The sequence below is a fragment of the Leptosomus discolor genome, chromosome 7, assembly GCF_034619465.1.
Source record: "Leptosomus discolor isolate bLepDis1 chromosome 7, bLepDis1.hap2, whole genome shotgun sequence".
Classification (NCBI taxonomy): Eukaryota; Metazoa; Chordata; class Aves; order Leptosomiformes; family Leptosomidae; genus Leptosomus; species Leptosomus discolor.
Window position 1 is genome coordinate 1083927 of NC_141397.1, and position 14672 is coordinate 1098598.

Below are 14672 nucleotides of genomic sequence, written 5' to 3' on the forward strand. Positions count from 1 at the left end.
GAAGTTGTGGTTTAGATGTAAAGAAGTACAAGTACCTGACATGATTCAGAAACCCCTCCTTTCTATTGCAGGTTGTTCTCGACAGCCCTCGGTTGCGCTGCTCTGTCAAAATTGACCGCACCTGTTTAGATATTGGCCTCCAGACCGGCTGCCGAGCATGGCCCTGCTGAAGGGCAGAGCCCCCTGAGGGAGCGCTCCTCAGGCAGGATCTCGGCGGTGACAGACGCCTGGGAGCGGCACCGCAGACACTATGTAAGCTGGTGTTGCTCTCCTGGAGTAAACATGATGAAAACAGAGTCTTCAGGAGAAAGATCAACCCTCCGAAGTGCCTCTCCTCACAGGAACGCTTACAGAACTGAGTTCCAGGCGCTGAAAAGCACCTTTGACAAACCGAAATCGGATGGAGACCCAAAAGCGAAAGAGGAAGGCGAGGCCTCGCAGAGCAGGGGGAGGAAATATGGCTCAAATGTCAATCGGATTAAGAACTTATTTATGCAGATGGGCATGGAGCCCGCTGAAAGTGCTGGAGTCACCCCGAAAACCAGGGGAAAGGGTGGCCCTCCGTCACCTCAGAGACGAATTAGGCCCAAAGAATTTGTAGAAAAAGCTGATGGTTCAATCGTCAAATTGGAATCATCCGTCTCGGAAAGGATTAGTAGATTCGATACCATCCACGATGGTCCTTCCTATTCCAAGTTCAGCGAAACTCGGAAGATGTTTGAGCGGAACGCTCACGACACGGGACATTCCAACCGCTATTCCCCAAAGAAAGAGAAGGTCGTTTCCAACGAGCTTGCAGACGAGTGGGGCAGCTCCAAGTCTCACAGGGGCAGCACTGACTCGCTGGACAGCCTCAGCCCGAGGACAGAGACCGTCTCTCCGACTGTCAGTCAGCTCAGCGCGGTTTTTGAAAGCACCGACTCGCACAATGCGATCGTGGTAGAGAAGTCGGAAAGCAACGAGGAGTACTCGGTGACTGGGCACTATCCGCTGAACCTCTCCTCTACGGTCGCTAATATCCCCTCCCCGGTTGCGAACCTGGAGGGGTTCAGCCCTCTGAAGGATGCCAGCACGTGGGCTCCGCCGGGCAGCCAGAGTGCAGGCGTGACCGCGGCTGTCGAGAGCCCTCAGCAGGGCAGCGCGCCTGCGGCAGCCAGAGCGAAGACGTCCACGGGCGCCTCGGCGGGCTCCAGAACGGCGGAGGAAATAAAGCAGAGCGCAGAGGCCGGCGCGGAGTCTGTGGAGAGCTCTGCAGCCAGTCGGCAGGATTTGGGCAGTGTGCTGGACGGCGACAGGTCTGTGGGCAGCTGCGCTAGGAGTAAGTCGAAAACGGAGTCAGAAGTTTCGCTGCAGCAAAAGGAGCGGTCGGAACGTGCAGAGGGCAGCTTCGATAGGCCCGAAGGTGCAGAATCACCAAGAAATGTGGCTTCGGGGGGTGATTTTCCTGCAGATGCTGTTTCAGACGCTCCCGAGTCCCGTTATGATGAGGCAGGTGAAAAGGAAGCGCCTGAAGGCGGGAATGATTTTCAGAGTTCCCACGTGTACATGCACTCTGACTACAACGTGTATCGGGTGCGGTCGAGATACAATTCAGACTGGGGAGAGACGGGGACAGAACAGGATGATCAGGATGACAGCGACGAGAATAACTGTTATGAACCTGATATGGAATATTCTGAAATTAACGGATTGCCCGATGAAGATGAAATCCCAGCCAACAGAAAAATACAGTTTAGCCGAGCTCCAATTAAGGTAAAGTTTCCTACCTTCTTTTCTGCGGTTTGGTTCTTTTTCTGCAGTTTAGTTCATTTTCAAGCACAACTTTATTTGAAGTAGGTTTTGATCTCGGCTCTGAAAAGATTGCAGAGGATCTTTCGATACACGGTTTTATTAGAGCTGGCCAGCAAGTGTAATCTGAAATGAAGTGAGGAAGCTGAGCTCTGGTGGGCCTGTGCCATTTCCCAGACTCCCTGATGGCTAAGGCGGCAGAAACTGCGAGTGGCAGCTGGGCTGGTGAAGCTGGAGAATTTTAACACGCGTGTTTTGACTTCCATGACTGAGCTGTAATCACGTGGTGAAGTGCAGAAGTGGGTATTTGCTGGCCTTTCTGCTTCTTGGGTTTTTTTTCATTGAAATCCCGGCTGCTTTAGGTAGAGCAGCTTTTCTTCAGCTCTCGTCAGATGCTCTGTAGGGCCCCTGGGCTGAAACACTGTGCTCTGAAAGACAGTGTCATTCTGCCTCACCAGCAGGGACTGTTCCTGCTCTGCCTCTGGATTAGTGTGGTCTTTTCTGGCAGCGTTGGCACCTTTTTAAAACTTTAAAGCATGAAGAAATGTGTATCTAGTGCACCTCGGTGCTACAGCAAGGCAGAAGTCAGTTGATTGAAACACCCGGGGGGGGCGGGGGTTGTTTCTTGCAGTGCTGCTTTGGTTTGTTTCTGAGTACCTCAGAATTACAGCAGAGGATGTCGTTTCAGGTACTTGCACTTCGGGAGGGACTAACTAGTCGGGTTTTGTCATACCACCTTCTCACTGCCGAGCCTCAGGGTTAAGTATAAAAGTATTTTGCTTCCAAGTCGCTTTTAGAGTGCGGGGTCTCAAATGGACAATTCAAAACCTCAGTCATTTTTCCTGAAGTGGCTCTTGAAACAGCCATAAATCGCAGAGTACTTGAAATCTCAGCATTTTAAAATTAAACATGTGTGTTTGAAATCGACTGTTTTCATTGTGTGAGTTTGGCAACGCAAGTTACTAAAGCAAGAAACAGAAGTTTCGCTGTCAAACTTGAAGCCCTGTGATTCACCGAATCTGCATTTACACCACCTGTGGTTTAAGTTGGGGCGAGATGTGTTCTGTGTCGGGACACTTTCCTCTGAATGAAGCAACCAGGTTTTCACATCTGTTTATCAGTGGGGTGGAGGGAGGGGAGCGGCCTTGTGTTTTTCATGCTTCGAAAAGATGCATTTTTTACACTGAAACGAAATATTCCAAGCGAAGATAATGGATTTTTGTTTGTTTGGTTTGGTTTTTTTTAGTATTTTATTCAGGCTTGCGTCATGGATCAAAAATTCTAATGGTGTTTGTGCTCCCTCTGGATTGTTCCCATGATTAAACTAGCTGGTTTTCTTCAGGTTTTTTTGGAGATGTTGGAGAGAAAACTTTTATTACAGATGGAAGTTCTGCCCCCACCTTCCCCCTCTGGCTGTACTAACAGGTGATGTCCTCTCTTCTGAAAGATCTGCCGATGACGTGCAGGGGTTTGTTTTATCGTATTTGTTACGGTTCTGACAGGCAAGGCTCCAGAAAGTGTCTCCACTGGTTGTATTCTTGAGGTGGTTGGGATTTTCTGCTGTTTCTGTTTGAAAGAGCCAACAGTGACATCCGTGCTTCAGCGTATTGCTGTCGTCTGGCTGAATCGTGCGGTCCTGCCGAGTGCTGTCAGAGTATTCTCTCAATTATTTAGTTACACAGTTTTTCTTTTCTTCTTAAGTTTGTCATGCTGTGTTCATTTCAGATTACATATTGTCGGGTAATAACAACAGTCCATCAGGAAAATGCTCTAAAAGTCATTTGTGTACATAATAAAAGGGTACATTTGTCATGGTTTTCAGCATAAAGCTCTCGTAACAAGCTTATCCAAAGTAAAAGAATCGTGGCTGTAATTATTTTAGCATCTTCATCGTCGATAGGCAGAAAGCAGAATCAAAGCTGCGCTGAGCGAGCACGGTGCAGGAGGGACGGGGAGATGCCCTGCCTTTGTCCCGGGGCTCTGCGACCCGTCAGGCGTGCGGGGAGACGGCAGCGAGACCGCGTGGCAGGCTCGCCCAGGGAGGAAGAGGTGCAGCGAGAGCTGTGGCAGCTCAGAGCCGCTTCTCGAGCCTTCCTCCCTGGCAGGCGGTGCTGCCCGGCAGGTGGGCGCCGGCGGGCAGCGCAGCGGGCAGGGTGCTCACCTCCTGCCCCCTCGCAGCGCAGCGCTGGGGGTCGCACCCTTCCCCACCCGTTACGCGGGGGCGATGCTTGCTTGCTGAATAGGCAGGAACTGTTTTAAGAGTTTTTCTGTTCTGCCTTAGTGGGCCCAACTGGTTTGGTTAATGCCTTCTTGCACGTCATCGCGTGCGCAGCGGAACTGAGAAGAGGGGAAGGTACAGAGCGATGGAGGAGTGTTGAGAGCTGATCTATCTGTATTAAAATGAAGCAATTTGTACTTATCTACTGTGCTAGATAGTGGTGTGAAAAGTCCAACCTAGATGTTTAGTGCTGATTTCATGGTGTCATGGCTCCACTCTCCTCCTACAGGTGAGCTCTGAAATAATTAACAAAATGGGCATTCAAATAATTAACAAAAGGGGCATTCGAAGTGTAACCTGTGAAATGAGTGGGTAGTTATTGCCATAAAGTTGTTACTTGAAGGTCTCAGCAGGTTTAGATAAACATCTTTGAACTATTTTTCCAAGGGATTTTTCAGGTAGACGTGTAAGAGGTAAATGGGAAGAGCACTGAGACTGACGAGCAAAGAAATTTCGGTTCCCACTACGGGGAGTCCTTTCTGTCCCTTTGGGGGAATGCTGTGGACTGTGAGAAGTAGTGAAGTACAGGCAGAATGCATGAATAAAATCTTACTCATCAGGCTGATACAGATCGAATTCTGCTCATCTCCCAGCAGGAAAAAGACCCAGTTATCGAGAATCTCGCGGTAAAGAGAAAAGACTCAAGGCAGGGGTGCAGGAAATTCTGCTCCGTTACAGTCTGTGGCTTCGCTGTCGCGGATCCCATGCTCCATGGGCCATTGACTCTGCTCAGGGATTATGGGATATGTTTGCTGATCTCGTCTCTGCTGGAAGTCCCTTTAGGAGTGGGTGGGTGCCCAGGGGCCACTGCAGGCTTGGAGAGTCTCTAGGTATTTGGTGGGTGGCATCGCTGACGCGAGCGGTTGTGCGTGTCGATGGGAGCTGGAGTCGGCTCGGCGCCTGCGGTAAAAAATGGCCCCAAAGGGCCCAAGAGTTGGTGCTGTTGGTGGCAGCGGGCACGAGTGTTGCTGGGCAAGGGGTGTGCACGTCGATACAGCAGTTGGTGTGTGTTACGTAGCGATCTCGGGGCCCTCATCAGCACTGGCCCATTCTGGTGTCGAGGTGTTGTGTTTCTGCTCAGGGGTAAAACTGAAACTCTCCACGGCAAGCGTAAGAGATGAAGAAGTAAATGTGATGAGGAACCCTTGTTTTGCCAGGGGTACTTTTCTACACAAAAAAAAAGCAGAAACTCTGCGATTTATTTGCCTCCTGTTGAGTTTTGCAGGGTTTCCTGAGGGTTGGGTTATACACCACTTCCCGAACATTGCTGGCTAATTAATTGGACAAGGTTTGCCGTAGTGCAAAATTCATGAGCTCATGGCTTTCCACGCTCTAGCAAATGGAAGAGTATTGATTGTCCAAATCATAGTCCTCTTTGAGCCATGCTTGCTCCATCCTGGATAGAGCTAGGATGGAAGAGTAACGTTCACCTCTCCTCCTCTCTCCAAGTCCAGAACGTCGGGTATCTTGGTAGCTCGTGGCTGCACCTTCACCAGGTACACGTTAAGCCATGCAAAGCTGTTAGCAGCACTTGGTGTCTCCTCCTGGGCCTCCTTTTGCCACCCTGGGCTCTGCTGGCTTGGCCCGGCCCAGCTGAGGGGCTGGGGAGGGTTGGGTGGCGTGTGGTCAGTCCGTGCGGCAGGCAGCAGGCGACGGGGTGCAGCGAGGGGTTTCAGCCCAAGCCGCTGCTGTGGTTTTCGGGTTCCGTAAAGCTTCCCTGGAGTGTGGTGGTGGTGAAGGGGCCTCTCTGCAGACCTCGCTGAGCTGTGGGGTAGGGGGGAGAGAGGGTAACAGGACCGAAGGGATAGAGCAAATGGCTCTTCCATGCTTCAGCTAGTCCGTGCGCAGGGATTATGGTCACTAGTGCTCGTGCCTCATCTGTTCTTCCTCTCTTCTGTCGAGCAGCATGATTGACTCTTACACCCTACAGCACTTCGGTTTGCCAGGTTGTGCTTTGTTCAAATTTTTCTTCAGGAATCGGGATTCGTGCCTCTCTCTCTGTCTTTTACAGTGAGCCTTTGAAGAGGTTTTGCAAGTGCTGTGCCTTGTGTCTAGTGTAAAATATAGATGATGTTTGTATTTAACAGTTGTTTTGAAATTTCTTATGAACTATATGGTGATTTTTCTTATTAAAAATCAGTTCAAGGAGCAAGTGTTTCTTTTAGTTATTCCTCATTTCTCTCACCAAATGTACTGGGGAATGTAAACAGTGGCGAAGAAAGAATCTGAAACAATCTGACACTGTAATTACTTTGGAAATTCTTACTCTCTAAAATATTATTATGCTTTGTCTGGTAAGCATCGAAGTAAAGTGTGCTGGAAACATTTTCAAGTTTTAGTGTTGAAAAATGAAGTATTTCTTTGCCTGGTTCAGTGTTTAGTGTGGTGTTTACCTGTTGTTGAACTATTGACTGTTTGACTGCTGAACTGTGAACTAGTTTGGATCACAGAAGTCGTGAGTGGAGGTTTCCCATCCACAAGCACTGAGCGGTCCCGGACTCCAAACTTGCTGCTGCTTCTATTTGTGTTTTACTTCTGCAAGTGTGGAGCTGGGTTTAGCCGACCTCCAGATCTCCCTTCCGACCACGGTGAGCCTCTGGAGCTATAGGTAAGGAGCCCCAGCCGGTGTTGGGACACTTGTTGCAGGCAGATGCGGAAGACAGGACTTGCAGAAAGATCCTGAGGCTGTATGAGACTTAGAATAATCACGGAATGTGAGGAGTTCATCCACTTTGGAATGGGTTAAGTGAGAATCCTTACAGGTAAAGAAAGATTTGTAGCTTCCTTCTGAAGTCACTGAAAGAACATTTTCCTTTCCTCGTGTTTGGTTCTCTGCTCAAGCTCCGGTGTCCACGCTTTGTTTACAGCATTAGGAGTGGATGGCTGAAGCATGAAACGGGCTGTTGAATAGGCTTAGGCTCCGTCTCCTGTAGTGCTGAATAAATCACGGAACCTTTATGCTGGTATTTCAGTTCTGTAAAATGTCAGCACGTTGATAATTAATTCCATTAATCTTGACTTGTGAAGTAGTTCGACACACTGAGCTGTGGCTTGGGCAGCTTGAAATGTGTGCGTTCTGCTACGTAACGACCTCGCGCTTTTTTCCGGTGTTGTGAAGTATGGGAAATTCTACAGATTTTAGTAGTAGTAAAATGTGTGATGCTGCAAGGATTGTGATGCTAACTTTGATTGTTTGTGAGAGTTAATGACATAAAACGGGGTTCTTTGTTCTGGTGGTAGGATATACAGAGCGTTTCCGGGACCTGGTCTTTTAGTTCAGTTACGTTTGTTATGAAAGAAATAGTTACAAGAGGCAGAACCTTTTATATATATATTTGTCAGGGAAAGGAATGAAAGTAAATATTAGAGATTCACAGACTGGATACGCTCAGGTATCGAGCAGTAGTGAAGGGATAAAGCATCCCAGGACAAGTTGCTGTTTGGGTTATGAACAGGTCTGCGTGGTTACCTTGTACGTGCGGTGTCTGATTGAGTCGGAGCTGTAGGCTTCCACTGGATGAGGCTTTCACATCCAGCCGTTTCAGGTGCAAAAGAGTTTTCTTCTATTAAGTGTACAGGGAATTACTGGAATACAGTAGATGGAAAAAAGTTATTTGCCTGCCCCAGTATGCTGTGGAGACCTCAGCTCCAGTATAGGTCTTAATTTCACCACTGCTTCTAGGGAGCGGTTATTCCTGGATGCAATGTTCCCACACAGTTCTTGAACGAAAAAGAGATAACAACGTTCCTTTAAACGGGGTTTTAAAGCATTGAGGACATTGTAGAAGGGCCGTTTGTAGAAGCGGAGTTTGGGTTGAATAACTGGCATCAGAGGTTTATGCGGCTTAGATGGAAAGGGGTTTGCAGTTAAGGGGTTTGGGTTTTAAAAATGCAGACTGAGAAACCGTAGGGAAATGGTTTGAAATCAGTTGACCTGAAGAGCAGAGGGAGCCAACGGTGGGGTTCTTGGAACCTCTTTGGTTCAGAATTAGACAAAGTGCATAGGGCTTGTGTCCCAAGGAGAAGCAGAATACGTGAGCAGGATAATGGCAGACGCACTCAGAAGGAAAGCCAGCCAAAGAACATCAGCAGCGAGCCAAGAACTTGCAAGGAGTGGCAAAAGTGGGGGTTCAAGAGATGAACTGTCACAGAGTTCAGAAGTCTTAAGTGTGAATAAGGTGTTACCAGAAGTCAAGCTGAGTTTGACCTTGTAAAGGGAAACAGTCCAAAACCAGTAAAAAGCTATTTATCCATTAAAAATGAAACAAGAAAGGAAGCTGGGTGTCATGCAGCTGAGCCGTTGTCCTTAGTTTACATTAATATTTTGCCTTCATTTTTGGTGCGGTTGGTCATATTGAAGATGGAATCGGGATTAAGAGTGAAATAAATGTGTACAGGTGGGAACCCAGACAGTGGAAATTCTTACGGTGAGATGAAGATGAAACCTAGAAGTTCCCAATGCTCAGGTTTGTAGGGGCCTGGGTGAAAGAGGTTGTGCTTTAGAAAGTCTTGTAGCAAACAAACGGAATGCCAGCAAAATAGAAACGGTGTTTAACTGCCGGAGAGCAAGTGCAGGAGCCATTTTTCAGAACGCAGAGAAGAGGTGATTCTGACAGCTTGAAAAGTATTAATCTTTTTTTTTTTTTTTTCTGCGTAGCAAGCAGTAGAGAAAAACTTTAAAAGGCATCAAAGGCAGGGAGGCAAATGGGAAGTTGTAAATGGATTTATGAGAGGTAGCATATGTCAGACGAAATTAGTGTCTGCCTTTGATAGGATAGAAGATCTTGCTAAAAATTTCAGTAGCTCTGTCTCAGGGAGTTGGAGCACACTAATGACTCCTGCTTTTGATGGAAGTGGGGAAGCCCTGGCGTTGCATAGGTGTACAGTAAAGTATGGGTGACTGGGAGGACTGGAGTGGTGGGGATGGGCTGATGAGGTCAGGAGTGTCACGGGGAACTGGTGACTCGTTTGTGAGGGGTGGCAGCTACGGAGGAAGCCACTCTGCGCCTTGCTGACGCAGAATGCCGGCGGTGACCTGCCGTGTGACGTGGCTGCGAGGAGGGAACTGGCCTTCCAGGTCTGTGGAGCAAACCAGTTTGGTAGCGGCAGGGAATGGTGAGTGTCACTGTAACTCACTAAGGGGCCTTCGACTGGAACGTGCCTGGTGAATTCTGCTTGAGGCGAGTGAGTTTGCAGGAAGAGCTGCAGCAACTTGCTGCTCTTATCTGCCTTTTTCTTGGGTAATTCTGTCATAAAACAGGGGGCTTAGAAATTTATTTTGCTCAGTGAGGGATGACAAAGCCTGAAAAAGAGCATAATTGCATCTCGGGTGTATTCATAAAGAAAAGCACCTGCGGGCTGAGGGGCAGCATGCCGCTTGTGAGGTGGAATCGAGCGTTTTCCAGCCGAGATGAGAGAACTGTAGTGGCAGGCGCCTTTTCCTGTGTTCCTGACAGACCCCTGTATTATCTATCAGGGTCTATTAGTTCGGTTAAGGGTTGGAATTTCCTTCGCCGCTGTTGAACGTGCAGGTCACAAGTAATCCAGTTGAAGAAGTTCCTGACGTTCCTGCAGTGGAACGGTGCAAAGCGATAGCTGCTGTGCTGTGCCGTCCTCTTTTGTACAGGAAGGGTTCTAGGGGGAGCTGCAGCTGGTTTTACTGGCTGGGGTTGACTCAAGAGACCTGTCGGATATTTCCATATGATAAAGTCAGCGGAAGGTGTGAATGCAGGGTTTATTTCCGCGACCCGGTTGCCTCGCGCAGTTCCCCCTCCAGCTGCACTTTGCAGTCCACGCACATCTGTAACTCCGTGTTCCTCCCTGCGGTTCCCATCTGCCTTAGTATTCAGGGCATCATCTCAAGGGCATAAGTTGCCGGTTCACATGGAAAGGATATCTTTTAATATTCAGACTGTGCTGCATGTAGACCTAGGGCCTTTTATTTAATAAATGCCTGTATTTGAAATTTACTGTTCCCATTATTTGTTTAAAAGCAATAAGCTACAGAAGCTTTTAGAAGTCATGCTGTCAAACTCCTGTCTAATTCATCTAGATCATGGCCTTTATGATAAAAAAAACCATCCCAAGGTTCTATCCACTCTGTAACCATCTTTACAGCTTCATCAGATGTAGATATGTAGATTCTGACCTATTTAAATATCAGCCTCTTAGCTTTGCCTTCTTAGAAGCCCAAAGATACCTGTTCATTAATGTTGACTTGGGTGATTGTCCAGTAGATTTTCTTGTGCAGGGACTGCTTAAACAGAACACTCAGAATAGTTTAATACTGTACTTTTTCACAAGGGCAAACCAGAGAGAACTCATGAATCGAGAGATTTAGAGCACTCTTGAGAAAGCTGGTAATTTAGAAGTGTGGCAAAGTGCACTGATGCAAATGAGAGCGTTTCAGTGTGGTGTTTGGGAGTGAGAGACTACCAGAGCATGTAGCTCTTTATGCCTCTTTGCCCGGCCTTTTTCTCTGAAGTAGTTGCTCAGTTTTATCTCCTCTCTGCTAACCTGATAGGTTGACTAAAAACGGCCACCTTGATGTTTTGCACGTTTCTTTCCTGTTGATATTTAAGATGGGGGGAGGAAAATACCATTAAACAGAGGGGGGTTTCTTTCTTTCTTTTCTTTTATTTTTTCTTTTTTCTTCTTTTTTTCTTTTTTCCTTTTCCCTTTTTTCCCTTTTTTCCCTTTTTCCCTTTTTCCCTTTTTCCCTTTTTCCCTTTTTCCCTTTTTCCCCTTTTCCCCTTTTCCCCTTTTCCCCTTTTCCCCTTTTCCCCTTTTCCCCTTTTCCCCTTTTCCCCTTTTCCCCTTTTCCCCTTTTCCCCTTTTCCCCTTTTCCCCTTTTCCCCTTTTCCCCTTTTCCCCTTTTCCCCTTTTCCCCTTTTCCCCTTTTCCCCTTTTCCCCTTTTCCCCTTTTCCCCTTTTCCCCTTTTCCCCTTTTCCCCTTTTCCCCTTTTCCCCTTTTTTTTCTTTTTTCCTTTTTTTTTCCTTTTTTCCTTTTTTCCTTTTTTTTTTCCTTTTTTCCTTTTTTTTTTTCCTTTTTTCCTTTTTTCCTTTTTCTTTCTATCTTTTCTTCTGTCTTTCCTTTCCCCCCTCCTCTCTGTATGGCCAACCTTACCAGCTGTAGATCCAAAATAACTGCTAAGACTGCCTGTCGTTTACTACAAGTGCATGACACCATCTTTACCAGTAAGTCTTGACCGTTAAAAAGGGGAAGTTATGCTTGACCAACCTCATAAGGACTTACAGTGAAATGACTGGTGTGGTAGATGAGGGGGGAGCAGGGATCTTGTCTACATTCACTTCAGTAAGGTGTGGGACATCACATCCTCATAGAGAAGCTGGTGAAGTAGGAGCTGGGTGAGCAGACAGCGAGGTGGATTGAAAACGGGCTGACCAGAGCAGTGGGCAGACAGGAGCTCAACAAGGAGCAGTGCAAAGTCCTGCACCCGGGGAGGAACCGCCCCGTGCACCAGTTCATACTGGGGGCTGCCTGGCTGGAAAGCAGCTTGGCAGAAGGGGATCTAGGGTCCTGGAGAACGCCAAGGTGAACACGAGGCAGCGACATGCCCTTGCGGCGAGGAAGGCTGCTGGTACCCTGGGCTGCGTTAGGAGGAGAGTGGCCAGCAGGTCGAGGGCGATGATCCTTCCCCTCTGCTCCGCTCTGGCAAGGCCACACCTGGAGTGCTGGGTCCTGTTAGTACAAGAGACTGGAGAGCGTCCAGTGAAGGCCCATGAAGATGATGAAGGGTCTGGAGCATCTCTCCTATGAGGAAAGGCTGAGGGCGTGGGACTGTTTAGCTTAGAGAAGAGAAGGCTCAGCGGGGATCTTACTAATGTATACAAATACCTGAAGGGGGAGTGCGAAGAAGACGGAGCCAGGCTCTCTCCAGTGGTGCCCAGTGGCAGGCCCAGAGGCAACGGGCATCAGCTGAAGCACAGGAGGTTCCCTCTGAACACCAAGAAGCACTGGCACGGGTTGTGGAGTCTCCATCCATGGAGACATTCAAAAGCCAGGTAGTTTCTGGTTGTTGTCTTCTTTTTCTCCTGTCTTGATTCTGGACACTTCCCAGGCTGCAGTTAGTTTTGTTGATGGCCTAGGACATAATTTCCTTTTTTATGCTCAGCTTTCTTGTTTCCTGGGGCTGCATTCTTGACATTTTGCATTACATTAAAAAACAGAAAAGAAAAAAACATGCTGCTTTTTTAATTGTCAGTTTATGAATTTTTGTCGTTGTTTTATGTAGACTGTATTCATCACTTGAAAGACTGAAGAATTTACTGTGGTGCTTTTTTCCCACTGAGGTTATTTTGTTACAGCGTTGTCTGTGGATTTTGTGTATTGTGTTTTATTACTTGTAATAAGTAAATAATGTGTGAAATGTATAGCTTCATATCCCTAGAGACCCTGTAAATGCTGTTCATTCTGTGGTTGGTCTTGCTCTCTCTGCAGACCTTTTATCTGAGCTCACTCTTTGCTTTTGAAAGCTTGCTGCTTTACTGCGTGTGACAACAAAATCTAGATGTGCCATATGCTCCGTCACAGTTTTCCTTCAAACTGTGGCAGACACCTGAGAGGAGAAGAGGCTTCTCCTCTGGGCTGTGCTGCGTGGAGGATCTGCTTCACCTGGCCAGCTTACAGCGATCCTGCGGCCTCCTCTTTCTAAAAGATACCCTTGTACCCCTAGAACAGTAAATTAAAAGAACAAACTTACTTGTGTGTGCAGATACTCGGCTAACAAAATATTGTAGTGGTAATTCATCAAAAGGCTTTGAAAGAGAAATCTTTGTCTTAAGAACTGTGCTGTTTGTTCTGACATGATAAATGTAGCGCTTCCAAGGGTGTGGGGCTTGCTTTAGCTGCAAGAATTTTTGCAGTGCGAGGTAAACCTGCCAGGAGGGTGTAGCAGAAATGTCTGTTAAGGGTAAGCACGGTGTGACTTCTCTCTGGTATAAGGTATTTTTTGTTCTCTTTTAAACAAGGGTGGTACTATCATCGTGAAATACTAGATCGAATTCTTTGCCTTTTATTAGTGCTGGAATTCCAAGGTACAACATCACTCGGTGACTTGCTGAATAATAGTTGTCTTTTAATGACTGGCTTGGATTACCTGGAAAATGGTCAAAATTTTATCTTTTGTCTCACTATCTGAAAAAAAATGCCAGCAGTGGAAGAAAAGGAGGACTGTCCCTCATCCCCCTTTCAGATCTCAGGTTTGGTTAAGTTCCTAAAGTGGAAAAAATGCAATTATAGAATAAATGACTTTTAAGATATCTTATGTTGAATCAACTGCTTCTGCTGATGTCCATACCCGGGTATTTGGTGCAGACGTCAGTGTTACCATCAGAAAGAAGATATTCTTGGGACTCCCTGACATCGTGCAGCCCTGTGTCGCGCTGCCGTTGTGAACTTGAGCAGTACATCAGCGCAGCAGTACTGCGAGCGGATTCCCAGGAGTTACAGCACCGGCTCCGAGCCCCTTCACTGAGCCCGCGTGCGGGGATTCCTGGCGGCACAGGGTGGGGTGTCGCATGGCGCTGTACCGCGCCGCCGGACTGCCCTGTACGGGACCGGCAGGCGACAGCGCGGGACGCCGTCACTGCAGCAGCACCGAGGCACGGGTCGTCTCCTGCACCGCGTGGTTGGCACGTGGGGTGGAAAGGAGCCGGGAGCGGGGCAGCTGGCGGGCACCGCGACCTGACGGAGCGCCCAGGGCCTGGGCTTCCTGCTCGTGCGCCGCCCTCGGCGGGGCTGGCCAGCGCAGGCTGTGGGAGAGCTGCAGCACGGGCAGGGGCGCTCCCTTCCTCGGGGGCGCGTGGCGGCAAGGGAGCCCGAAAGAAGCCAACGGGAAAGTTCGGAACATACAAAACTTGAGGGCGGTGTAATACGGCAAAATAAGGCGGGACTTTGTGTTAAAAAGCTCGTCAAGCTGAGGTGACGTAGGGGAGGTTTTCTTAAAGGTGGAAGCTAATTATGAGCACTGAAAGCTGAGGGGGAACCTGTGCATGAATTGCCGGTGCACTTAGCCGCCTCTGCCGAAAGCCTGGCGCTGGGGCTTTTTTTGGCTAAAATCATAGCAACATCCGTGTTGCGGAATGGAGGGTTTTCAACTGTTTTTCCAGCGTTATCGCAGCACTGATGAAGTTTAATGTGGACACGTGTGCACCACCGCTTCAGGGACTTGGCAGTATTTTGCAGTCTCGCCTTACTGGTGCGCTGACTGCACTACAGAGACGCTTCGTGATTTCACGTCACAGTTAAGGAAGAACATGTAGCTTTGTCTGTGGTCTGCTGTAAGAGAAAGACTCAACAGCTGGTCAGCTAGAGGAGGGCGAGCCAACAAGAGAGCTACAAGCTACAGCAAACTGTCTGTGATGAAAACACAAAATCTGAGGGTTGTGGGGAGTACTGGCCTTTACTCTCTGCTTTGCCTGTTTTCCCGAAGCAGCAGCCAGCCCTGGGCATCGCAGTTGGTTCTGCGAGGAGCCCACCGCAGTGTGCTGAACATGTAGCCTGCTGTCTAGTTGCACGAAGTACTGGTGGCATGGTGACGTCATCCGGGTACAAGAGTTGTGTCAGAAAATGTCCACTTCAGGT

At 48.2% G+C, this 14672-nt stretch overlaps 1 protein-coding gene across 3 annotated transcripts in view; it reads left to right on the top strand.

The window, feature by feature from the left end:
* Positions 1–282: 282 nt before the first annotated feature.
* PPP1R9A (protein phosphatase 1 regulatory subunit 9A) overlaps positions 283–14672 on the top strand; it is a 119872-nt gene continuing 105482 nt past the window's right edge. For all 3 annotated transcript variants that reach the window (XM_086467834.1, XM_086467835.1, XM_086467836.1), the window contains exon 1: positions 283–1752. In XM_086467834.1, coding sequence (XP_086323960.1) covers positions 283–1752 — 1470 coding nt within the window. The remainder of the gene's footprint in view (positions 1753–14672) is intronic.